General features: G+C 39.1%; 1 protein-coding gene across 22 annotated transcripts in view; it reads right to left on the bottom strand.

Annotated features, from left to right (window-relative positions):
* The window catches only part of LOC118406541 (neuron navigator 2-like), a 239,444-nt gene that overhangs the window by 111,899 nt on the left and 101,850 nt on the right, over positions 1–25,695 (bottom strand). For all 22 annotated transcript variants that reach the window (XM_035806622.1, XM_035806623.1, XM_035806625.1 and 19 more), the window contains 2 exons: positions 16,010–16,127; positions 14,702–14,754 (listed from right to left, as the gene is read on the bottom strand). In XM_035806622.1, coding sequence (XP_035662515.1) covers positions 14,702–14,754; positions 16,010–16,127 — 171 coding nt within the window. The remainder of the gene's footprint in view (positions 1–14,701; positions 14,755–16,009; positions 16,128–25,695) is intronic.

Here is a 25,695-nt window from a genome sequence, read left to right as displayed (position 1 = left end):
CGTTTTGTGTAGCACAGTGATTTGGTATTGCAATTGAATGCTGGAAAGTGGGAAGGATTTGTATTCAAGACATTTTCTGATAGGAAATAATGTAACTATTATTGTAAGCCTCTTTGTGCCTTTCTTCCAAATTGCATAATTTGGAAGAAGCAAGTAAAAGCATAGTTTGAGGACTGATGCTTCAGAACAATTATTTGTGGGAATATTCTAAGATCTAGGATAAGAAAATCAAAGGATTCTTTTCTTAGGCATTTTTACTCTTCTTTTAGTTCTTGACCCGGACATTCCCAGATGGCAAACACAAACACAGGTATCAGACAATATGTCATTCCTGAATTATGAGAAAAACACAATTAAAACATTGTTTTGTCTATCTCAATTAAACCTAATTAGGACTAATGTTTAGTAATCATTAACAGGCAACCATTTTAACCACTAAGGTCAGAAAAATACAGGTGGACAAAACTGCATATAATTGCAATTAGACCATACAAATCAGATTTCTTGTTTAGGAGAATATTTAGGGAGATACGGTACAACAAAGCAATAACAAATAGGGAGGAATTTGCAAACTATCAAGTCTGCTTTTTATTACATATTTTCTTCACAAACTTACTTTTGATACATTTTACCAGATGTAAAAAAATCCTTTATGAATTTGTACACCAAGACTGTCTCCAGGATCTGTCCCTAAAGTCCCAGGATGTATATTTCCTTGTTGGAACAGACAAAAATTCCACATCTGTCAAAAAAAAAAAATAGGAACCTCAAGACATTACATTGATTGATGAAAATGAAATGTATTTTCATAAGCTTAAAATGAGAGATTTAACAACAAATGGTAACAACATGGGCTCTCAAAACAATGAGTGGGACAAAAAGAAATGTTGAAGTTGTAGACAGCCCTATTATACACCTGCTCTTCTTCGCCAAGCTTAATCTGTCCCATGCCCTTGACTCATGACTCTGCACCTTAACTAACACAAAACAGCAGACAAAGTTATCACAACTATCAAGTCATACAACTCCAAGTTTATGTTTAAGGGCTTTACCTTAAGGACAAACATACACAAAGGTGCCTTTTGGTCAAGCTCCAAGGTCGTCCAAACCCCTGCAGGATCAACTTTCAAGGTCACTTGAACTTGAAGGTTGGGATGTCTGACTGTACTATCTCTTGTTGACATGTGAAGAAGACACATCAAGACGAATTAGGTACTACTACATGCAATGTCAGAGTTTAAACACTCAGGCCCTGACATCTGAATGTACTGTTATACTTTGGCCAAAATCCATCAAGGGCTACAGAGAATCTCAAAGATCTGAAAAGGCAACTTTGTTTTCCTCGAAGACTTGTAATTTTTATGTGAGTGGCAGCTGCAGTTTGAATGGAGGCTGCTAGAGGGATTGTTCTATTTTCTTCATTTTTTAAACTTTTAATGATGAAATTTTGCAAAAATATCCAACCTTATCAAATACATCATGTAAATCACACTATCTTGATCGTTGTAAAATTCCTCAAAATTAAATGCTACTCTAAACCCATAACTTCATCAAAGTTTGTGTACATTAACTAGTACAAGGTTCTGACAGCTTTCTACCATGTGTCGATGTCAAGCCATTCTTTCAATGTGTGCTGCAAGATAAGCTGGTCTTTGAAGACGTCATTCTACAACACACGAACATTTGGCATGTAAGATTATGTATACACACAAGTTGTAAAGCTGAGATGTCCCAGTGTCTTGAGCAGTTTGAAAATTGGTCACTCTAGATTTGCAAAGAAACAGGCAATTCAGATGAAGACTTTATCAACTTCTAAGCCTTTTTGTTCAATTTTTCCTAAATGTATGAAAGATTTTACTTATCAATCAAATATGCATTTGGTATGTATTTCTTCCATACACATTATTTCGTATGGTTTCCAATTGCATACATATACCTACCATTTAAACTTTCTTTACCTATTAAAAGCTGCTGTTCCAGATGGCTGCCAAAGTTATTGGCACATGCGTTTGCAGGTGTGATTATGCAATTGGAGACAATACATAAGTTAGACTTCAAAATAAAACGTTTGTGGTTTTCTAGAGTCTTGGGTCATGGATACTCTTAAATACTTCTCCCCAGAATGTAACTGATCACCTGTGGGGATCAGTAGCCCTTAACTAGTCCTCAGCTTGTCAAGGTTGTCTGCTCAAAGCGTTTGGAAGGCCTCCAGTAATCCTGAACCTGATCTCCACTTGGGGAGTCACCTTTCCTAGCCTGAGGGTCTGCATGCCTTTTTTTGTGAGGCCTTGAAAGCTATTAAATTCACTGTTAATCGCAGAGTTACCATCTACACTGAGCTTTGGACTTGACACTATCATCATTCTAATTTGACTGTTTTGGTGACAAACAAGAAGCCTCTAATTCAACCATCACCAAGCGTAATCAGTCGCTTTGATATTCACCATCCAGAATTCATTGTTAAGGGTCTTTGACAAATTATCCCTATTGTGAATGCTGGATTGCCTGAATGATCAGAGAGCCCGTTTTTGTCAGTATTTGACTTTGACTTCATTGACGATGAGACAGGTCATTGCCGACATGTATTGCCAAACACCCATAAATGCAGTGGAACAATCCAATGAACTCATTCCAAGAGCAAGAATATCATTGCAAGAACAAGTCAATTCACAACAAAGCATTGCAGGACCTCTTGAATTTACTGTTAAGCATGGCCAATGTCAAATTTAAGGTTGAGCATTTCCAGGATCCCCCCATGCAGACCCTCTGTCTTTAATCCACACAGATGCACCTCAGGAATTCTGCCAGCTGTAGATCTGGTGCACAGTGTGTTTCAGCAGAGTTTAATAGTACTTTGTGACAGATACACCACGTTGTTGAGTGGTACAAAGCACACAGGACATGTGGTGCCAACCTGCAAAGGCTCAACCAAACCAAACCTTACTGTAGCCTGGCAGCCAAACCTGTTGTAGCCACACAGTCGCTTAATCCTCTTCCACAAATTTGCAGAAGGGGACGAGAGACTCGGCAGCTATAATAGCTTTGGATACCAGGTTAACCTTACTGATTTATATAATTGCACAACTGGTAATCCCGCATGCAACGCCCAACCCTCGTAAGACGCTAACAACAGAGGCTAAACCAGATAGTCAGTGAATGGGAGTGTGGTAAAGTGCAAACAATTGTATTATTACTACTACTGCAACTACAACACATGCTTATGGTCAATGCACACTGGAGAAATTCTATTTTTAAAGAATTCTTAAAATTAGTTCTTAAAAGAGTTCTTAAAATTGAAGTGTCAGTAGCTCTCAAAGGAAGACTAAATGACAAAAGTATGACTTAAAATGTCTGTTCCAAAGGACTTGGATCCCAAATATTAGGTACCAAATAGGCACAAAAGCCTTGAGTCAAAGCTAACCTCCTGAAGCGGACTGGTTTACAAAAAGACCAATATATGCCACATATATAAGGCAACCCATTGCAAATTTGATAAAGAATAATGTTCAGCGTAGCCAGCAATTACATTTCTATATCAACAACACGGCATTACATTTCATACACAATGCTATTGATGCTTACTTCTGTTACCGACATGGAAAATTGTTTTGGTTCCTCACATTGATTAAATCACAGGATTTCCTGAGCAGAGAATTGTAGTAAACATTGTGCAACAACTTTGCCTTACATCGTGGCTGATTTTAAGTGTGACAGAAGACAGACAAAACTTCTTTAAATAGATAGCAACCATGAACTCTTAAAACTTGCCTCAACACAATGGAATTTTGCCTAAATCCTCTGTTCAGGCAAGAAGCTTTTCTTCTCCTTTTATAGTCTTTTATTCTCCTGAGTTTTGCCAATTGAAGTCACCAACAATTCCAAAATGTTACTGGAAATAAAAGCATACACACTGGAGCAAAATTCCAAAGACTTGCACTTTTGAATTTTGTAAAGTTTAGAAGGAAAAGAACATACACACAGGAGGGTCTGCATGGGAAGTTCCGACAACGATTTACGCTGAATTTAAAAGAACCCCCTACGTATTACGCTAAATCAAGGAAGGCAATTACGCTAAATTTGGTCGCCTCGCTACGAATTACGTAGATAAGATGGTTTTCCCTACGAATTACGGGAAATAAAATTGGCTGCCTACGCCTTACGTAAAAGAGCATGCAGACCCTCACACAGAATTCCCCGACAACGCCTTTCACACTTGACACACCGTCAAAATTAGGTACTTAAATCATTTCAGTGGCACTTCAGAGCAACTTCAAGACTCAGTCGGTAACAACATTACCACAAAAGTTACCACTTCTTAACGAAAAAGGTATAAAGATTTAACTTACCTATCTAAAGTAAAACTGCACTAGTTTTTCCATCCTAAGGAAATACAAGACTAGTGCTCCCGTGTCTTCACAAGGCCACCACTAATTCTCTAAGCACACATGGCACACACGACTTGCCAGCAAATGTGAAATTTCAGCCGGCGACAGCAGGGCATTGTGGGAAGGCTGCGTTACATCACTGTCAAGTTGTATTTGCGGTGCATGTGTGCGAATGGCAGGACAATTGGTTTATAGAGGTCAGACACTGAAGAAGGGTTAGATCCTTTCTGCTAAGCAAACACACTTAGGACTGCCACTTGAGCAAAGTATGTAAAGGGACATCTTCCTTTCAGCGGTAACTTGTCATTTCTAGGTCTGGACCAAACCATTCCTTCTTCGTAGCAAAGGGGTAAATTGAAGATCTAACAAAAAAAAACAAGAATGAAAGATAGAGAGTGTTTCTTTCATATCGTTAACTTTTCTGGTATTTCTAGACTGCATATCGCAGAAAAGGGTTCAGCATACAGTTTACTTTTATTGTATCTTTTTTAAATTCAGGCTTCAACAATGTAAAAAAGTGTACGTTTTTGTCCTTGTGCGTTTTTTCAAAAATCAAAGAATGGTCCAAAAGAATTGAGGCTTCAAAAATGCAAAAAGTGTAGATTTTCCTCAAACATCTTGTATTCTCTTGAGTTTCTTCTTGAATGGTTTAAAAGAATTGAGGACGAAATAGCTTTAATACATTCTTACAGCAGCTACAACCAGCTGGCCAAATGTCTCAAAGCTTTTCTACTTATCCGAGAAAATTCTTCAACAAGTACGAAGAGTGAGCAGTGAAATAGGAGCATATCTGGAAAAGACGTATTGAGGACAATACCACAAAACTGTGAACAAAGATTAGCGGAAAAAGAAGCAGTGAAATTGTCTCCAGGTAACCAGACCAGAGGACACTCCAAGGTTACGGATTACATGAATTGGACTAGAACAGCACCTCTTCCATCTTAGTCAAGAACATCGTGCGACAAGCTCTACTTACTAAAAGTGAGGACTTACTGACCCAATAGGAGAAGCAGGGGTTACCAGGGCTGCCTGGGAAATTCCCTACACCCTTTAGACCAAAATGGTTTTGATCCACTCCTGCCAGGAATTATGGTAATTTTAATTTTAAGATAATTCAGAGAGAGTAAGGGAGATTGCAGGATGCAGAGCACAGTGGAAAAAGATGAAGAAAGACAGTGAATGTAGGACTTTTAAAGATGGTAAATGCAGAACACAGTAAATGATGATGACGATGAGTACTTTGCTACGATATTGATAGCCTAACTACTTTTCTTAAAAGCTGTCTCCCTCCCAGATAATTTTATAAAATTGCTGGCTAGACACAAGGGCATTATGTAATGTCCATGTTCACCGGAAGAATGGTCTTCCCAATCGTAAGCTGGGCTCAGTCAATGTCAACTACTTAGTGAAGAGCAGGCCTGGATGGGGAGTCAGATGTGTTTCTGTAAACCTTGCAGCACATGTCAGATCCTCAGCACCACTTGTCATTGCCTTGTTTGGTTCCTGTTGCCACTCCAGAGTCTAGTGGACTTGGCTTATCTGTAGCTCAGCATGCGACCAACAAGCCCTCTGGAGGTCTGGGACCTTTCCCTTACACCTGTTCGCTCCACCCCTTTTCCACTAGATGGTGCGACCAACATTTTGACAGATTGCTCAACAAATATCTTAGATGAAGAAGGACAATAACCTTTTCCATGTTCTGTGTAAGTGTGTTGTTTCATTGTCTTTGAATCAGATTTTTTACGTCATTTTACCTATCATAAAATCGCAGATCAAACAAATTCAATTTTGGTTGCTCAAGTATTGCTCATTAATTGTGGTCTAGGCGAAAGGGGGCTTAACAACTTTAAGAAACAGGCAAGGGTACTGTCTTATAGCCATCTTAAAAGACGTAAGAGTAACTTAAGATGTGCAAATGACTTCGACTAACCTACAAAACTTCCAAAAATGCAATTTACAGATTTAACTTTTATATACTGCAACCTGCACCTGTTCTGTCAAACCCTCGCTGCTTTACAGGATAAACGTAATTTAGATAAACAAATTACAGCCAAAACACTAGTAAAGCTCCACAATACCAAATTTATAAAAAACTTTTACAGAACAAAAATTATCATAACACATCTTTGCCAGCATGACCACTTTTAACATGGTCATTAAGGCAGCTAAAGAAAACAAGTAAATGATCTCACAAATTCAATTTCTTAATCAATTTGAACTTTTGACATGGAACACAATGTATCCTCACGAACTCAACTTGCTGATAGCAAACTTTACCAGGTTAGACTCTTCAACTAAGGTGGCAAGATAACTATCTTGACATTGTCACTTGGACTGAAACACTATCTTTTCCTGTTGGATATGGGAATGTCTTGCCTTCTTCTAATGGTTACAAATACCATTGTGGCTACAAGCACACGTATGTCAAGTACAGGCTATTCGATGACACTGAAAGCTGGTTAAGACATGATGATACACTTGATCCCTTTGGCTTTGGCATGTCCTACAAAAAATCTTTATTAAAGGCCATGAAAAGAATACAGGTCATGTGATCTTTTCTCAGCCATGTGACCTATCCTGACCAATCAGAGCACGCAAGGTTGATTCCCAGCTGACTCTCCTCAAACTTGACATTCATGGCTATCACCACTGCATAACGTAACTGTCAACAGTAAAAATTCCTGCCATTTGCTGTGAACTTGAGGAGAATGAAGGAATGTTTTGTCTACAGGTTTTCAGGGGAAACTCCAATCTTCCAATCAAAGATGGTTTCCACATGGGACTGTATATCACTTCCTTCCAATTATACTCAACCAGGAGAAATGATGAGACAGCACTGTCTGGTCGTCCCCAAGAGAAAACCTGGAGTCATCCCAGTTTGTGGAGACAGAGAAAAGAATCAATGATTTTGTGATCAATCAACTTTATAGTAGTGGAAACATGACATTTGTTTCAACTGTAACCTTTGACCTACAAGTGATGTCTAAAGCCTGCCAAGTCACATGTCTGTATTGATGGGACATTCAGAACGACGAAGACTGTAGTAGTAGCCTTATTTGGTAACTCACAGATTTTATTTCTGAAAGAATTTACACAGATATCAAAAAGGTTAACCCCAAAATCCATGTAAACAAGACAAAGAAAAAGAAAATCATGAGAGAATATGCCTTCCTGTCCACACATTGCCTGGTTATTCCCTAGTTGCAGAGATTAGAGCGGACATCTCTCATCCTTGCTCTCATCAAAAGGGTCAAGTTGCAGCAGTACAGAAGGACCCTGATAACCCAGATGCCCCCAGATCATTCTAAAGATAGCCAGGAAGCTATTAATACCAGTTGAGACTTTAACTTTGCGCACAAGGACAGCATCCAAAGTTAGTTTCAGTAGCCTACGTAAAGCACCCCCCCCCCAAAAAAATAAAGCTAATAAAGTGAAAAGGATCACACAAAGAACAGAAATTAAGAGGATTTTCTATACATTTCTACATACGACCATTACAAAACTTTCAAAGGCCTGTGATAAGAGTAAGCCTTCTTACTGCTACTACCGGTGAGCAAAAAGACTCATTTTCCAATTTTATGACTTTTTGCCCAAAGGGACAATCATGATATCTTTCTACACATCTCCAATGAAGTCATCTAGTTTTACAGCCACTCAGTAATGTGATGCTAGGAAGGCAACAATAAACTAAAAACCTACATTTAGATCATGTCTTTAATAGGCTCTGACAAAATGTCCATGCTTCTCTACATCAACTTCCAAAAATAACAAGAAAGCATATATTCATTTTTTTTGCTAACCATCATTCCTACAAAGACAAAATACAAAGAACACTGCCATTTGATAAAAATAAATCATCTCACAAAACAACAAAGATCACAGAATTTTGCTCAGAATGAACCTATACCAACATGTAGTCTAGTCTCTAATTTTAGTATCTTTAAACTACAAAGACTCCAAACATGTCAGTGACCACATTACCTTCTTATCTGCAATAAGGTGCCTTCTGTCTAGTTCTGTCTTGCTCCTACCAGTCCCAGTTCAGCCAAGAACTACTTCATCAGATGACCTGAATTACCCACAATCCAACACTGTAGAATGAAATTCTATTCTAATTCCTCCCACCTGGGAGCATAATGTAATTACCTCTTAATTCATTAGCTGAGCCTGGGCCTCCCTTCTTACCTCCCTTATCCAGAAAATCACTCCAAGCAATCACCCACAAAATCCTCTGTGGAACTTTACTTGGTTAGATCTGAATTAGCACTAATCAGATAAAGAGTTGATCAAAATAGAGCCAATATCAGATACATGTGTCCCAGAAATGATTGAGTGTCTTGGGCTGCAGTCTCTACATCTGACATGTAAAATATCATCCCCCCCAAATTGGAAACAGTAAAATGTAGGAGTTGTGCCAGGCCAGGTGATTGTGATTGAAGTTGTGGGGCCTGTAGCCAGATTTGAAGCTGTGAAACGCTTATAACAGAGTCTATAAAACAGCATCACGTACATTTTATGATGTTTTTTCTTCCAGACATAAACTAATGGAAATCACAATGTGATGAAGAAATTCAGCAACAACTTAATTGTGGAAAACTTCCATTTCTTCCACTTCTGTTAAATTCTTAAAACAGAGTCGATAAACCAGCATAACTTACATTTTATGATGTTTTACTTCCAGACACAAGCTAACAGGAATTATAATGTAATGAAGACATTAAGCAACAACTTAAAACTATGGAAAACTTCCACTTTTTACAATGATAATGCTTACACAACTACAAAAGAATTGGAACCTATTGCAAGTTCATTACAACTTTTGTCCTTGAAAATTTGTTCCTTTCTAACTTTTTCCCTTGTCTCCAATACATGAAGAACAACTCCGTCATTTACAACAATTAACTCCTTTCTTTCTTATTCCCTAACGATTAAGTTGTCACAAAGTACAGTTAGGAGAATAGACTGAAAGTCCTTACCTTTGACCTAGCCTGATTAAATCTCGCTTATAGCAGCCCGCAGGGAGGGGCCAGTTAGAGCCCTGGACAGCGGAGTTTGTGTTACACAGACTACCTTTGACCATGTATCTCAGACCTCCTTGGCACAAAAGCTTTGACCTCTAGGAGCGACCTTCTCTTCCAACAGTATCTTCTGCACATCTCCCACCAGTAGCCTATCACTTCAAAGGTCTCATATCTTCAATCTTCCTAAAGTTTCTGTCTGCCGTCTTAATCTAACACACCTGACTCATAAAATGATGACTGACATGTGACCATTTTTATGACTTCCCAGTTCAAAAAAGGAAGTAATGTTTAGACCTAACATTACTTCCTTTAAATCTTACTTTACCTTAAAGACAATATATTGTGCTTAAGTGCTAAGATAGACATCTCAAAATAAACTTCTCAGCTTCTTAGGTTAAGACCTAATTTTTCAAGTCAAGTTAACAGGTGTTCATGATTTCACCCCCTCCTAGGGTGTTGCTCCTCAGACACTGTTAACTTCTACCAGACCAACCTAATCAAAGTGTGCCAAATTCTATCTCACACAGGTTGCGAGAAAACTGTTTCGTATTAACTGCATACATGCAATATTCACATGCACTACTACATGCAGTTTATCTCAATAGACTGGTTTGTCAACAACATATAATGAGACATATTTCTTATATGAGAATTTGATTGAAAACATGATAACCTAATGATAAGATTGCAATATTGTCCAATCTTGGTAACATTGATATTGCTCAAAAGTAATATCTATAACTTATTATATTGACACCAGTTATTGAAAGTTATGAATGTTTTTAAAGAACAATTTAAAGCTGAGCTACAAAGTAAACATAATTAAGCTTAAGGGAAATAAGATCATCTTTTTCTCTGCCAAAGAACTTTGAAGATATTCCAATCTCTATAAACTATGACTTTGTCTTCTTAGCTAATACAAACATCTCAGAATGAGCTTGAATGTACTAAAAATCAGGTTCTCAGTCCTCTTTTTCTGTGAGAGAGCATAAAATCAACACAGGAAACAGCCCCACGGAGGCCAATTTGGCTGGTGTGTATGTCTGGAAGAGTCTGAAGACAGGTTCTAATCCGTGGTTTATTTTCTCAGCATGGCAGAGTGTGATGTCTCTCAGGTTTGGGCTCATCAACTGTCTAACTCCCAACAGGTGTCCCTCTTTGTTTTGAAAATACTGTCTGCCCTTAAACAACAAAACATTCCTCAGGTCACCCCAGTGTCAGAGGAGGATGGGTCAGCCAGCGTGTTTTATAACTATGGTCTGAACCATCTCTTTAATCACTCTCAAGAGGTTAGGGAGGTAGTTAATTAACTGGAAAACATGTAGAGAGAAACCTACGATAAACAAACAGAGTTACACCCACTTTCCACTAGGGACTGCGACTGACTGTGACTTAACTTTTGACAGGCTGCTCAATGAATTTTATCTCAATTTCTAATTTTGGCCACTCAATATTTGTTCAGCAATCATTACCTTGTGGAATAGGGGCCTTACGAACTTTGTTGCTAACTTTTCTTTGATCACAGTCAATCGTTTCTTTTTAAAATCAGAGTCAGACCTCCTTCAACCATTGCATGGCAAGTTAATCTCCAAGCAGATCCTATGGTAGCCTAAGATAGTATCAAAAGCTGCCAGAGGAGTGAAGTTGGCTTAGGAGTGTGATTGGCTGAAGACTCTCTTTGGCCAGCTATACTGTAATTCACTTTGTCTTCTCAGTACCAAACTTTCACGGTCTGAGAAAATCTAACTTGTTCTTGGAACTAAATGTTCACGGTTCCAGCAGATGAGTGTAAAGAAAGACTCATGTATTATTTGTTGTCGGTAATGATAAGTTCACGTTACAGTCCTCACCGTAAAAACCGTGAACAAAAAGGAACCCTGAAAAAATCAGGAATTACAGTACTCCTTAGCCAGCTTTGATACTATCTTATGCCACTGGTAAATCTGCCTGGAGATCAATGGCGAGTAACATATCGTGCATGTGTCCCTGACTGTCTGTCTCCTAAACTTGGCTCAGAACTGCTGAACTTATGTCCTCTTCAAGCAGTATTTCTGACAGACACACCCTTTCTAAAGGCCATAGGCAACAGAAATAAAGGCTGCCAACTCCAGCGGGGCCATGCGCCCTTATCCGCAAGATGGTTATGACTGATAGTGCAGCGATTTTTTGGCTGCCCTGCACATATATCTCCATCCTTCCTCCTCTACATCCCTGGCAGTGGTGTTATGATTGATGACAGCAAGTGTGAAGTATATCCTAATCCTCACTCCCCCTTTAACATTCTAGCCAGCTCTGGATTTCCTAGCCTGGTATCCAGTCGTATCATAGCTCCTGAGTCTCTTCTGTCCTGATCTTCACAAATACGGAGAAGACAGAAGAGACTCGGAAGCTGTAATACGGCTGGATACCAGGCTATGGATTTCTATTTATCATCACAGGAACTCCCATCCTGACATCCCAACGTGACCTGATCTTCTGTAATTTTCAATCACATGGCAATGATAAAATGGCCATAATCATCTTTGCCAAGAAGGTTACTTTTTCTGTGCTGCTTGTGGTTGATTGGTTTGGTGTGTTTGCAGATAGTATAACTATAGAAACTGTGTATGACATTTAGTAGGTGGGTAGGCGTCGCGAAAACGAAGGTCAAGTTGGATAGTGGGCATCATAATAGCTTTTTAAGGCACTGCAGCAGTACCTTCCGTTTTGATATCTCAAGTTTCGGACATGTTATGGTCATCATATTTTAAAGGTAGATGGGCAGAGAGGAAATGGTGTAGGTTGTGGCCCTCTAATTTTTAGCAACATATCAAGTCAGAGAAGGGAAGGGAGAGTCGCCTCTGGCATAGTAGTCTCATATTTACCACTGTGACAGCAAGCTGATACTTATCCTGACTTCCAGACCACCATGATAAACGTGGTAGTAAAGTCTGTAATGTCAAGTGCCTGCTTCACATTCAAGGCAAGTTCAGATCATTCTTGGAACTATTAATATTTACAGAGCGATAATCCACATGTTTTTCTGCTTTGTCTGAGAGAGGAGGGGCTTTTTTTCCCATTTTCAAAATAGCAGTAGAAGCCAGTTAATTGCACAACGGATAACTGCACACTTCTGTTAATTGCACGGAATCCCAAAGCCCAGTAGTGATGTGACCCAGCTGAATAACTTCGCTTTGTTGCACCATCCGGATAATTGCACAAAATGCACTGGCAAATGGGGAGTGCAATTAAACGGCTTCTACTGTACTGTAAAATCTTGCTTTCATTACAGCTATTCAACTTTTTATTCTGCCACAACTTTCTTATTCCGCAAATTTTCAGAAAGGACAGAAGAGACTCTGAAGGTATAATACGGCTGGATACCATGCTAGCACAGAGTACTGTAAATGCAGAAACTTTCGCGGTGGTTCAATGTTTGCGGTTTTCGCGGTGGCCGCTTTGCCGCGAATTTAAAACCACCGCGAACATTTTTCCATGGGAGTAAGATGCTTTGATGATGTAACTGCGAACTTAAAACCACTGTAGAAAGTCCCTTTTCCCGCTAACGCAAAATTAAATCCCTGTAAACATTTACAGTAACTCTTGAACAAGTCATAAAACTGCTATGCCCTTGTAGCATAAAATCAAATACTAAAATACTAACAAACCTAAATATAAAACATATCAAAGTAGACGGTCAAGCCCAAATGATCTCACGGCTATCATTTTTCAGTTTAGCACCCAGTGATAAATAATATAATATAATTTATTGTCAATACTATTTCTGAAGGATTGTGTGATGGCTCCTTTCTTATGCCTCAAAGTTACGTTAGTTTACAGCCAAAAATCATACTTCAACAAAAATCTTTTTGTGAGTTAGTCAGAAGCTGAGCGCATAAAATGTTTGTAAAGTACAGATATTTTCAATTCTATTGTCAAGTTTGAAAGTACAACTTATTCTTTGCATAACTTAGAATGTAAGTAAGAGAAGTTCTGTACCCTTTTCCATCCAAATCCCTCAACACATAATGTCTTCCTTAATTTCCTGGTTCAGTTTATGTAAGTACCATGCCTTGACAAGTGATTGTGAGTTACTGCTCGTCTAATTTGAATAGGGAGGTTTCTATTTCCCTGATCATACACACGTGCACTTTTACAACCTTCTAACGTTTAACGAGCCAGCAGTACTTGATATTTTATGAGTAAATGAGGACTGTTACTTTAAAGTCTTTCCCCCGAAATCTCTTACAAAATGGGAAATCTTAACAGAAGGCTCCTGTGCAAAGCCCTCTGGCGTAAAGTGTGGCGCTAGCTATATATGGCATGAGGTGGCATTTGAGGCATGGAGATCGGGAGCTGTGGTTGGGTTGACTGAGAAAACACATTGCGAATGATGAGTTTCTCCACAAATATTTGTGTTTGTTTTCTCCGGCTGTGAGGGGCATCTCTACTTCGCAGCTATGTCTATTCGATAAGGAGGCTATTTCCCCCTATTTCGGGTCCCCGCTGAGGTGAATACACCAGCACTGCTCAAAGCACCTGCTCATAATTATGAACGGAGATGGCAGCGCTTCAAACCAAACACACAAGCAAGGACCATCCACGAAACCGAGGTGTCAGAGAAACACTCTCTTCAACAGCAGTGTTCCTTGTTTAAACACAGAAATACCTGGTCCTAATTCCAGTCCGTCAAGTGCCCACAGGAATGGTAAACTTCCTAGCAATGGTGGCAGCCTGTGCTGTAGCAAATCCAAATAAACTTTAAATAAAGCCGTCTTTCTGTTTGACAGCTTGCAGGCTGTGGTGGAAGGAAGGACAGCGGTCTATCACAAACCACTACAAATAAGGAAAAAATGGTGGGCCACTTTTCAGACACATTGATAAGGATGGATTAAAACATCCCTGTAGCATGTCTACAGTAGAATAATTAGATTAGATTAGAAAATCATCAGAATACATTCCCAGACTGACCAGCGTATCTCATCTTCTGGTCCCTCCCTGAAGAAGCAAACCTGATACATCATCACATCCCAAATAAAACTTATAACCTGGTGTTACTTACCAGCAATATTTGCTCTCTGCAAAAATGCCCATTGAGCGTGATCTACCAGACGTTTTGGTCGAAGGCCCGGGCCAGGGTCGGGCACAGGTATGCGTCACTTGCCCTGGTTGGATCTTTGCGGGGAGAAAAATAATCCCCTGGGGCCAACGCCTGTCTGTGCGCCTGTCAATTATCTGGGTATTTGAACTTGTGTTGGCATGCCAGACTTGGTCATAAAACCCCAAACCCCCCTCAACATCCATCTGTTTACTTACCATCTGGGACTGGCTCTTGGGCTTGGGGTTGATGTCTTGGATCTTCTCATTGGCTGAAACAGACAGCATCAAGACAGATAAGCCAATGATATCGCTCCTCTCATCCCTCTTAAACCTGCTGCGATCTGATTGGTTAGTTTGGATCAACTTATCAAGACAGACTGCTATGATTGGTCGGTTTAACTTGGTTTATCAATCAGTTCTCATCTTTGCTAATGGCTCATTTGGTTTCTCTCCTTGTCAACATGCCACATAAGGGGCCTTGTAGGAGGTTTAAGAAAACATACAGACTTGCCCTTGTTGTTGACAAAACCTACTTTATGAGGCCTTGGAGGAAATAACTAGAGGGTTATGTAAATATAGCAATTATTCTGTAAGTCCAGGGGAAATGCTGCTTAACTTGCCACACAATATCATCTTTGTATGGTCCTGTTTGAAAACGTTTTGATAGTTTGTTGCTGGTAACATCTTACGTTTTTTTCTGAGGTTTTGATTTCATAGCCTTGATGCCACCCTCTAAAGTTTACATTTGCTCCCTATATATAGTATTCTTTTGTTTTTCAACCTTTACTTATTACACTCCAAGAGAGGGCAAGTATGAAAGTGAGCATAAGTGAGCGATAATGGTAAACATGGTAGTTGTTAAAAGCATCATACAAATCATTATAATATTCCACAATTTTCAGAATCTTGACAACTATTCTCAAAAGTACACATTTCACCTTTTTCCCTGAAGTGCTTTTCAAAACAGACATGGCCCATTAGGACCTTTGTGATCACAAGTGCCTTTGGCTCTTGACAGATTAATGCCCCCTAGAGATTTGAGAAGGAACTGCAAAAACACTGAACAGATTGGACAGGGCACCCTCTGTGGTGGTGGGCATGTCCCTGTTGGTTTTCAGGTGACAAAAGGAAATGAAACACCTGTGCTATGTCAGGGGTTAGTGTCATTCTCCCTTTTTGTGATAAAGAATAGTTTCCAATGGCTGTTTTTCCTATCAAGGCTACTTAATTGGCCTGGCATTATCATTTAGACTTGCAAATATAATTTAGACCATGAAGTTGGTTGGAAGGGCCATCTATGGGAGCCCATGTTGTTGATTTCTGTTGTCAAATCTGTCATCTTAAGATTCCACATATAAGTTTTCATGTCATGAAGTTCAGATTTTTTTTAAAGGATGAAATTACTTTTTTTCCAGAAGTAAAAAAGAAGAAGAAGAAGAAGAGGAAACAAATTGCCGTCCAGGGACAGAGACTTGCGAGTCCTTAGATAGCCCTAGAACATGGTCAAGTAAAGGAGCTACTCACCTACGACCTCTATAATGGTAGCCAATAGAACACCATCGGTAATGTCTTTCTGAAGGTCGCGGACCAGCCGCTTGTGCCCCGCCCTTTCCAAGTAGTGGTTCGCCCAGTCTGTGTAGATCTGTCAAGAAGAAAAACAACGTAAATAAAAATCACACTTATGATATTTGGAAAACAAAACATTTAAGCAAAGAATCTCAGCATTATTCATTTCATTGGCTTGGACAAAGAGCCATCAAGTATAACTCTAAACCATTCCAACATCAACTCTATACCATTACTGAAGAATAATTCTCTAGTTACTATTCATGCTGCAATAATATAGCAAACTGATAGGAGGCGCTACTGCCAAGGAATGTTTGCCTGCCAATTCTGATGACAGGTGTATCTACAGTGTGATGTATGTATGGAGTATCAGATTATAGCATGTGGAGAATGAAGTTGGGTTTTTGTGTAATTTGTTATGCTGTTTTGTGTCGTCCTGTCGTATTGTGTGTAATGTCATGATGTAACATATTAGTTACAACTACTGTAGTTTACACGGTCTTAACAATCAAAACCTTGCAGTTGTAACTTGTATCGTTTCCAGCTACTGTTCCATTACCCAGCAGCTATGTAACAAGTTGAATGACAAACTCTACTTTGAAATTACCAGTAAGAATAAGACAAATAAGTATCAGGTATAATAGATACTATATAAAATTCAAGGCAGAAGAATCTATTATGATACAGATTCAAAGCAATAAGGATCCCATGTACATGCAATACTACTGGTAACATTTTATTGAGACTCATATAAAATCCATCTATCTACCTGCTAAAATTGTGACACAAATCTTGACAGACAATGCTAAATGTGTGTTCACATATTGTTGACCTGGCACTGAGCATATTCCATCTCTACGATAAAAAATATCAAAAAGGTACACAACTATTCCAACACAAACACCTTTTGGGGGTATATAACATTCAACATCATTGCACTTTTTAATTTAGGAATCATCAAGGTATGAATATCTTAATGTTTAATCATAACATGTTTTTATTTCCTTTGTCCATCCGTCTTTGTCCACCAATGTTTGGGCCATCCTGAATTGAGTTGGAAGGGGGAGGTCGATACAAGGTCGCAGAAGGTCACAATCAATAGAATACCTGACAGAGGTCACGTCATGTGACCCAATTTTCCTTACACACCTCAATACATATATTTCAATGTGATGGTGATGCTGATCCGAAGGGATCTATTGTTAATGCAGTATTTGTGTATTCCTTGAGGCATTTTTTGGTGTCATTTTTTATTCTAAATCCAAGTACATGAACAGAGATATTTTGTGTAACTTTATCATTTTTGTATCCCTGACCTTGATTTATTTTGTTCAATTATCTGGCATGAGATACTGTAAATGCATATAAGTTCGCGGGGATTTAATTTCACGGTTGCGGGAAAAGGGACTTTCCGCGGTGGATTTAAGTTCGCGGTAACACCATAGACTGCATTCTAATACCAAAATAGAAAAATGTTCGCGGTGGTTTTAAGTTCGCGGTAAAGTGGTCACCGCGAAAACCGCGAACATTAATCCACCGCGAACATTTCTGCATTTACAGTATACAGATCAAAGAAATCATTATAGAAACCAGGCCCCTAACAGATGATAAATCGATCCACGCTGCTATTAAGCTGCAAATGAATTCAATAGATACCCTACCCCTTTGGACAGGTATATAATTGCACAGCATGGAACGCCATCAAACTTAACCACACCCTGAAGGAAATTAAGTGTCAGCGGGTTGCTGATGCTGACATTGGTATGCCTACTAAAATTCTGTCTTGCACGTCTGCAAATATATCAACCTAATAACACGCATTGACATGCATCGCAGTGTGACAACTTCGTATTATTGAGAAGACTATTAGTTCCACCTTTCACCTCTAATTGACGATATTGAAATAGCAGGGCTTGAAATATTTCTTTCTGAATCTTTCAGTTGCATCTAACATTTTAAGTAGTCCAAAATCTTTTTTACAAATCAGAAATTTTTTTTTTTTAAACACACCCAACTTGTCCCAAGTCCCTGTCCCTAATGTTACCCTACTGTAACTTATTCAGACAAAGGATCATGATGGCATCTTTTTGCTTACTGTTGAAATAGCTACTATCCATATGGGCTTTTGCTTGGTAATGCATAGCTATATTACAAAATAGTTCCTAATCATGTAAAGACTACATTTTTTCTAGCCAGCAAAATTGCAAGTTGTTTACATTTTTACCTATATCTTTATCTATATAACTGCCCTTCAGCCTAACACACCAGCTTATGCACAAGGCACAGCAGCAGCTCGTTATATCACATACACAACACACACCTAACCTTTGCACATCTAGCTTTGTCTAGTGAAGATGCTCTGACAGTACTTGGTGGAAATGAATTCCACATTATTACTTATTTCTAGGGATAAACAAATTTTTGACCACCTCAAAGCTGGGATTCATTTATTTATTCATCTGATGATAACTCGGACACTTGAAGTTGAAGGAATGACTACCAGTATGCTTGCTTGCATGACTTGCAAGCTGATTTTTTCTTTCTGCTCACTGCAGGTGGGTGTTTTGAGCCCTGCTAAGGTACACAAGGTGACATTGGAACTTCGTCATCGGATTCTTTCTCCACAGTCACTGTCACCTTGAAATTCCACTCCGGCAGAAGGAGACATGGTTTACGTGCGAAACACAATGTCTTCTCTACCCTGCGTGTTTATCTTTTAACCAGACCTGTCACTACAATGTCTTGGAACAATTCCCAATATTTGACAATGGCATACGAAAAAGTATACAGTCAAACTGCTCAAGACCACTCTAAAGAGCAATAAAATGTGGTCTACTGTAAATGCATTTAAGTTCGCGGGGATTTAATTTCGCAGTAGCGGGAAAAGGGACTTTTCTCTGTGGATTTAAGTTCGCCGTAACACCATAGAATGTAGTCTAATACCATAATAGAAAAATGTTCGCAGTGGTTTTAAGTTTGCGGTAAAGTGGTCACCGCGAAAACCGTGAACATTAATCCACCGCGAACATTTCTGCATTTACAGTATGTGGACAGGTGGTTGCTATAGACAGGACTCCTAATGCTCATGTCAATGGAAAAAATCATCAATGGAACCTGAAAAAAGTGGTCACATTGGCCAGGTGGTACTTTTGCAGAGGTGCTCACTCGTACAGGTACGCTTGTAGTTGTACACTTGTGCACTGTACTGTATTTAAATAAATACAAAAGTGCATGTGCACTTGAAATTTCACCCTTCCATAAAAAGGAAAGGACATACACACAAATGACTTTAAACTCAAAAGTTGACCTGTAACTAAACACATTCACTCGTCCTTCACCCTTCAAACTGCCATCGTAGCTTTTGGCACCAAATTTGAAATGCTTACAAGGTTAGTTGGCAAGGAGAAGGTTCAGTAAGATATCAACAGAAATATTTTACAGATACGGAAAAAGGATCCTTGAAACTCTGTTGTTTGGAATTCCTCTTCAATCAGTTCAAAGAAAACCTTCACCCGTATTTATGGTGCATGGTCCTTTATTGTACCACTCTTTCAGCATGGTTCAATTTTGTCAGGAGGGTGACAAATGTGGGAAAGATAATGTGAAGGTTGGAGAAGGCATGTGACATGGGACATTTCAAACATACCACCACCATTCGAACTGTCACTGTCAGACAGGTGTCACCTTCTATACACTCTTTCTTTAAAGCAGGACAAACTCAAAGCTCAATGCTTGCCATGAAGTATAATGCTTTTAATAGTTTTATGATAGATTCTAGTAGTGCAATTGCAGCTGTATAGTGTCCAGACTGGTAGACTACTACAGTAGAAGCCAGTTAATTGCACAACGGATTAACGCACACTTCTGTTAACTGCACGAAATCCCAAAATCCCAAACTGCTGCGGTCCAGCTGGATAACTTCGCATTATTGCACCATCCGGATAATTGCACGAAATTCACTGGCAAATAGGCAGTGCAATTAAGCGGCTTCTACTGTAGTAGTGCGATGCAGTTTCACACGGCTCTTGTTTTCAGTGAAGCAAACTGCATCAACCCCACTCTTTCTGTTGGGTTCTTTTACAAGCAAAGGTTTGATGCTTGAGGCTTACACATTTGTCCATTCTGCCCAAATGAGATCGAAGACGAACGTCACTTTGTAATGGATTGTTCTCGATATAATGACAAACGCATAGAGCTGTTCACATTACTTTCCGCTTGCTCTAAAGAATTTGCTACCCTTTGTACGATAGATTGTACGAACTGAACTACATTCTGGGAGGCGATAATCCTCACTGTGTACAAGTAGGCAAATATGTCCAAGAATGTCTATACCGTAGATGCAATAGTGTAAATGACATGCTAGTCCCTATATGTTGATTTGTTCATACCTGTAGCTATACATATATGTGTGTTTAGTTGTACTGTAAGTAGTTGTTATACATGTAGACCTTACGAAAGCCGCTGTGCTTTTGTCGTGTCAATAAAGATTTATTATAATAATCATAAAGCTCCCTCATACATAGGGCTGTTGGCTTAGTTTCACCATTGGAAGTGACGAATGCAAACTCTTTCTACCTTTCTTACGTCGATGAAGGTTAGACATCCAGGTAGTAAGATATGCCAAATATCAATTACTCAAGCAACTGGGTAAGATTTTGGAAATGGTCAGATGTTTCAGATAACATCCGTTATCTTTCGTCAGTGACAATGAAGAGATCTTCTTAAATAGAAGGTTTTATGTATATTACCTTTCTTACTTTTGGCCTTTTTTAAACACAAGTAAAGAGCAAGTTATACATACATGTATCATACTTGCTGTATTGTATAATCACAAATATACAACCAAACCAAAGAACAGTTGTAAGTCTTATATATAACTATTGAAGCTTTTAATGCATCAAATTAGTATGTAGTAATTGGTTTATTGATAAAAAGACACCATGTGTCGAATAGGTTTTGCAGTAAAAGAAAACTGAATTGCGCCGATTTACAATCAATTGATTTGTATGAAATACAAAGTATCTTAGTATACAACAGGTTGTTCCAATCAAGACCATAGCTTCTGATTTCTTTCCAGAAGCCAAAAGCTGCCACAAATCATCCGGCGCCAGGCCCTATTCCTAATCAGCTCTTTGCTCTACAAGGAAACATCAGGAAACTACGGATAGCTATTACATCTTCCAGTCAACAAGGCCACTTTGTTGATGTTATAATTGGTGGTATTTCTTACAGGGGTCGCGCGACCCATCACGACCTCCACTCTCTTACACAATATCCCGGATTTGAAGCGAAGTTTGATGGGTGTAAGGTAGGTTCTCTGCTCTTTGAAGAAGAGGAAATCCGCCACTTTAAAGGGATCACGCCGAACGTGATATGACTTCTGACAGACCAGGCGGTAGGTCCGCACTTGGCTTTGATCTTAAAGAGTTATGGGAGGGCTTCCCAGACACCAACGGAAGATGATCGGCGAGTCAAACATGTTTAAGCGTGGATAAAATGTTTAAGAGGTCGAGAAGGAAGGTTAGATGAACAATAATTAATCTTCAGGGAGGTGATAGAAGGTTAGAGCTTAAACTTTATGCCCTGGCTGATGAACTAAGTACAGCACAGTCAGCACAGTTTTAGAAGTTTGCCTAAGGACAACATACTTTGGATACAGTAAACAAGTATTAATGTTTCTTGATTATTATCTCTTTCATATTGAATTATGACAATACTTAAAAGACAAAAATAAGTTTTTTCTTACACCCTGAAGATAGTTCTTTTTTCTAAATTGAGCTGCATTAAATCAATGGACACTTTCAAATTGACTTAAGTACCGTACACAGATTGAATATCAAAGGCCGCGTTTTTCATTGTCACCTTCTAAACTGTGTTAAATGGTGCCAATGTTTCCTTTAACACTCACTTTAAGGTTCTGTCCAACTCTCATTTTTTCATTGGCTAAAATTTCACTACAAATCCAAACTTAAATATGTTCAAGTTTACTGTAACTAATATGTGCCCATTTTGACAGTCAGAATGGGCAACTATCCAAAACCCTTGTCCCTCATGAGTAGTAAAGTTTTTGTTACAGTTTTTAATGGCAGAACCCTACCACTGTTGTTCCCTGCAGCATTGTCTCAAGATCCTTGTACAGTAAATCTTCAAAATTTCACAGGGGCTTTATTTCAATGATGACGTCTCCATCCACTGCAAATCTATTACACTGCGAATGTATTACTACTCAAATACAGAATTGTACCAAATGCAAATGTAAAACACCACTAAATCATGTGATGTGATATGATAAAACCTCCTTTTTCCTCCTACAGCAAAGAAAAACCACTGCGAAAGTAAATGAATTTACAGTAGACCGCAGAATTCTTACATGTCGATCAGCGGAGGTCAGGTGAGGTCAGCCCACAGGAAGAAACCCCCCTGCTCACCTGTTGTGTAATTGTATGTCCGCACATTAGACCAATTACCTACAGCTGCGCACAGAAACCTACCGCACGGAAACATTCACACCATGTTACCTTCACGCATGCTAACAGAATATTCTGAAAGTACGGTATGAAACTTGAAAGTGTCATATCCAACTGAGAAAACACATATTCTGATGCAAAATGCGCCGGAAGTTGAGAAAATTTGGTGCCCTCAAATGAAAATTATCAAACCAATTACCTACAGCTGCCCACTGCCCATACAGAAACCTACCGCACGGAAACATTCACACCATGTGAACTTCACGCATGGTATGGTAAGTAAGAGGATATTCTGATAATATCATATGAAACCTGAAATAGTGTAGATAGGATAAATATGTTCAATATGAACTGCACCTTTGAGATATGTTGTACCTTCTGCATGTAAGAATGATATAAACTATGACATATTTTCTATGTCGATTTTGGGAGAAACATATCTGTGTATAAATGCCTATAGTATGATAGCTTGTAGCCTAATTAAATCTTGCTTATAGCAGCCCGCCAAACATCCGCCGGCCCCCTAGCGGGGAGAAGCCAGTTACAGCCCTGGACAGCGGAGTTTGCGTTACACAGACTAGATAGCTTGATTCATTTAAAAATTAAAGTATTTAGGCTTCTTGTCTTTTAAAGTAATGAAGCTACAAGAAAGAGTGACTTTCCTGAAAGAAAGAGTGACTTTCCTGAGATGCACTTAGGAAGCAATAGACCCCCAGTAGTGTGTCCCTACTATACTACTCCCCCCTGTATGTCCCTTTGCCCTTTATAATTAGCTGGTGTTCTACACTGAAGGGCGATTATACAGGCTATATAGATACAGATGCAGTCACAGATGCCCTAGGAAAGGGGCAATTAGAGCACTCACTCCTCACCAACTGCGCCAAACAAATTGGAGACAAGGATCTAAATTTGCTTCCCAACAGCGACTTTGAGGGTGGGAAATCCCTGTATGTCTGCACAAGATTCCTATCAGGAAATTTTCCGAATAGTACGAAACCACAGCTTTTGGCCCAGGGCAATCTCTAAGACCTGTCCCTCCATCCCAAAACGGAAATTTGCTTGTTGGAACAGAAAATTTACCCCGTCTGTCCCAAAAATTTTAATCTTCATGACAAGATATTGGTGAAAATGCATTTTTTTAGCTTAAAATTATAGCAACAAAAACTAATGACATGGGCTCCCAAACTTTGAAGCTGTCGACAGCCTTGCTTTGGCTTTGACAAAGTTGTCCTTTCATCCTTAACAAGAGGAGATGGAAGGCTGCTGTAGGGATGAATGGGAGTCGTGGGAACAATGAGATTTTGTTCTTGAGGGGAAAGAGCAGTGTCTTCTGCTGTTAGCTCTAGACTAGAGACAGGTAGACAAACATTTGTGAGTCTGACAACTACAACTTACAAATGGAGCACTTAACAGTTAACACTATTCAATTAAGGCTCTACCTAATTATGGCAAATACCTCACATATTATTGTAGTTACAGTAAATATGTAGCATCTTTATAATGTTTATGAATATGATAATGTACTGATGGTTACAACATGTATTTCGATATGTAAACAAACAGACCTTACAAATCAGCCTAATGGCTGCAACAAAGATTTTTTCAGAGACACACACAAAAAAATGTTTCCTCTGTTGGTCTTTAAACCTTGCTATCTACGGCTTCAATGAAAACAGCAGTTCCAAACCAACATTTTGTACTGATAAGTTATAAAGAGACAAGTAGAAACAGTCTCCTGGCTCCCGGGATTCGAACCCGAGCCGCCAGATCACAAACCCAACGCCAAAAGGGTCTGACTTGAACACCACTGTTACAAAGCTTAGATTTGAGAAAATACAGTATAAATGCTTTCCTAGGTGATTCTTTGGATCAAGAGGCACATTGAATTTGATCTCGCTGTCATCAGCCACACGCTGTTGATCTGAATTATTTACGAGACCGAGGCACCCCCGCAACACACAGAATGGCAGCGGCTATGAATACGCAAGTTGCCATGAATATTTCCGTGACCACCCTCACACTCAATCTGTGGAGAGCCGGTATTGATCAAAACATTGCAACTTCCGCAGAGTGAAAACTGGGTCATGCACAAATTGCTTGTTGTGAGAGCTTCAACACAGCCAATGAAATAAGGAAATTTTGCCTACTGTATGTGTAAATGTCGTTGGAACTTAAGATCAGGAATATTATGCATTTGGCGAAATGTAATCTGCTTTCATCTCTAAAATTCTGCATGAATAAATTATGTTTTTTTCAAAATTCTAAAGAGTACCAGTCTGATATTTTCTACCATTATATCTAATCACAAATATCATTACCAAAGCCATTACTAATATTCAGGGATATCCTAAGAGCTCCTCTTTCAGTGATGATGACTTTGGATTGGGGGAAGTCTGGTGGGACCACTTTTGACCCAATTTTGGCCTTTGACCCAGTTTCATCTCAATGAGTAGTGGAAAAAGTCACTTTTCAGTATTCTTACAAACCCAACTTCTGTTCAACAGAGCAACTTAGCAAGGTTATATTTCTAATGTGGTTTATTAGTTTGAATTTAAGGATTTTCAGAAGAGGCCTTTTTGTGGGTACATATCACTCTATTCCTTAATAACACAGCCCTTCTAATGTATGTCAAGATATCAAGACTCTGTCTCAATGACCCCTTGTGTTCCATTTGCCATCACGAATACGAATTGGAGATGAAATGTTATTAGTAAGATGAAACATACCCAGCCTAAATGTCACGGCACTACACATTTCAATCATAACCTACTTGTGGCTCGTTCCTCCTACAAAGTGCAATTACCGAGGATGATATTCATGACTTTCCTGATGGTTTCTCGTGTAAGGAGCGAGCGCTGGTCTTCAGACTTCCCCGGGGGATCGTTTCCGAACATCAACTAGGCTGCGTGATGAAAGTCACCTCCAAAACGGCACGAACACCACACATAACCCCGTCTTGGGGATTACGAGAGTAAATTGAATGGGCAAGACGTGCATCTTATAACCCTGGTTACAACATGTTTCAATAGGGCTCTTCGTATGATGCCTTGCTCTGTGAGATATGACTTATAAGTTATCGAAAATGAGGCAGTCAATTCTTTAGGGGCAGTTTGCGGACCTTAGGAAAGCTATGGGGGACTGTATATACAAAGGGTTGGATGACTTGGTTGCATGATT

This window comes from Branchiostoma floridae, chromosome 19, assembly GCF_000003815.2.
Source record: "Branchiostoma floridae strain S238N-H82 chromosome 19, Bfl_VNyyK, whole genome shotgun sequence".
Classification (NCBI taxonomy): Eukaryota; Metazoa; Chordata; class Leptocardii; order Amphioxiformes; family Branchiostomatidae; genus Branchiostoma; species Branchiostoma floridae.
Note: the sequence above shows the minus strand (reverse complement) of the source record. Positions and strands in the feature narration are given on the sequence as shown.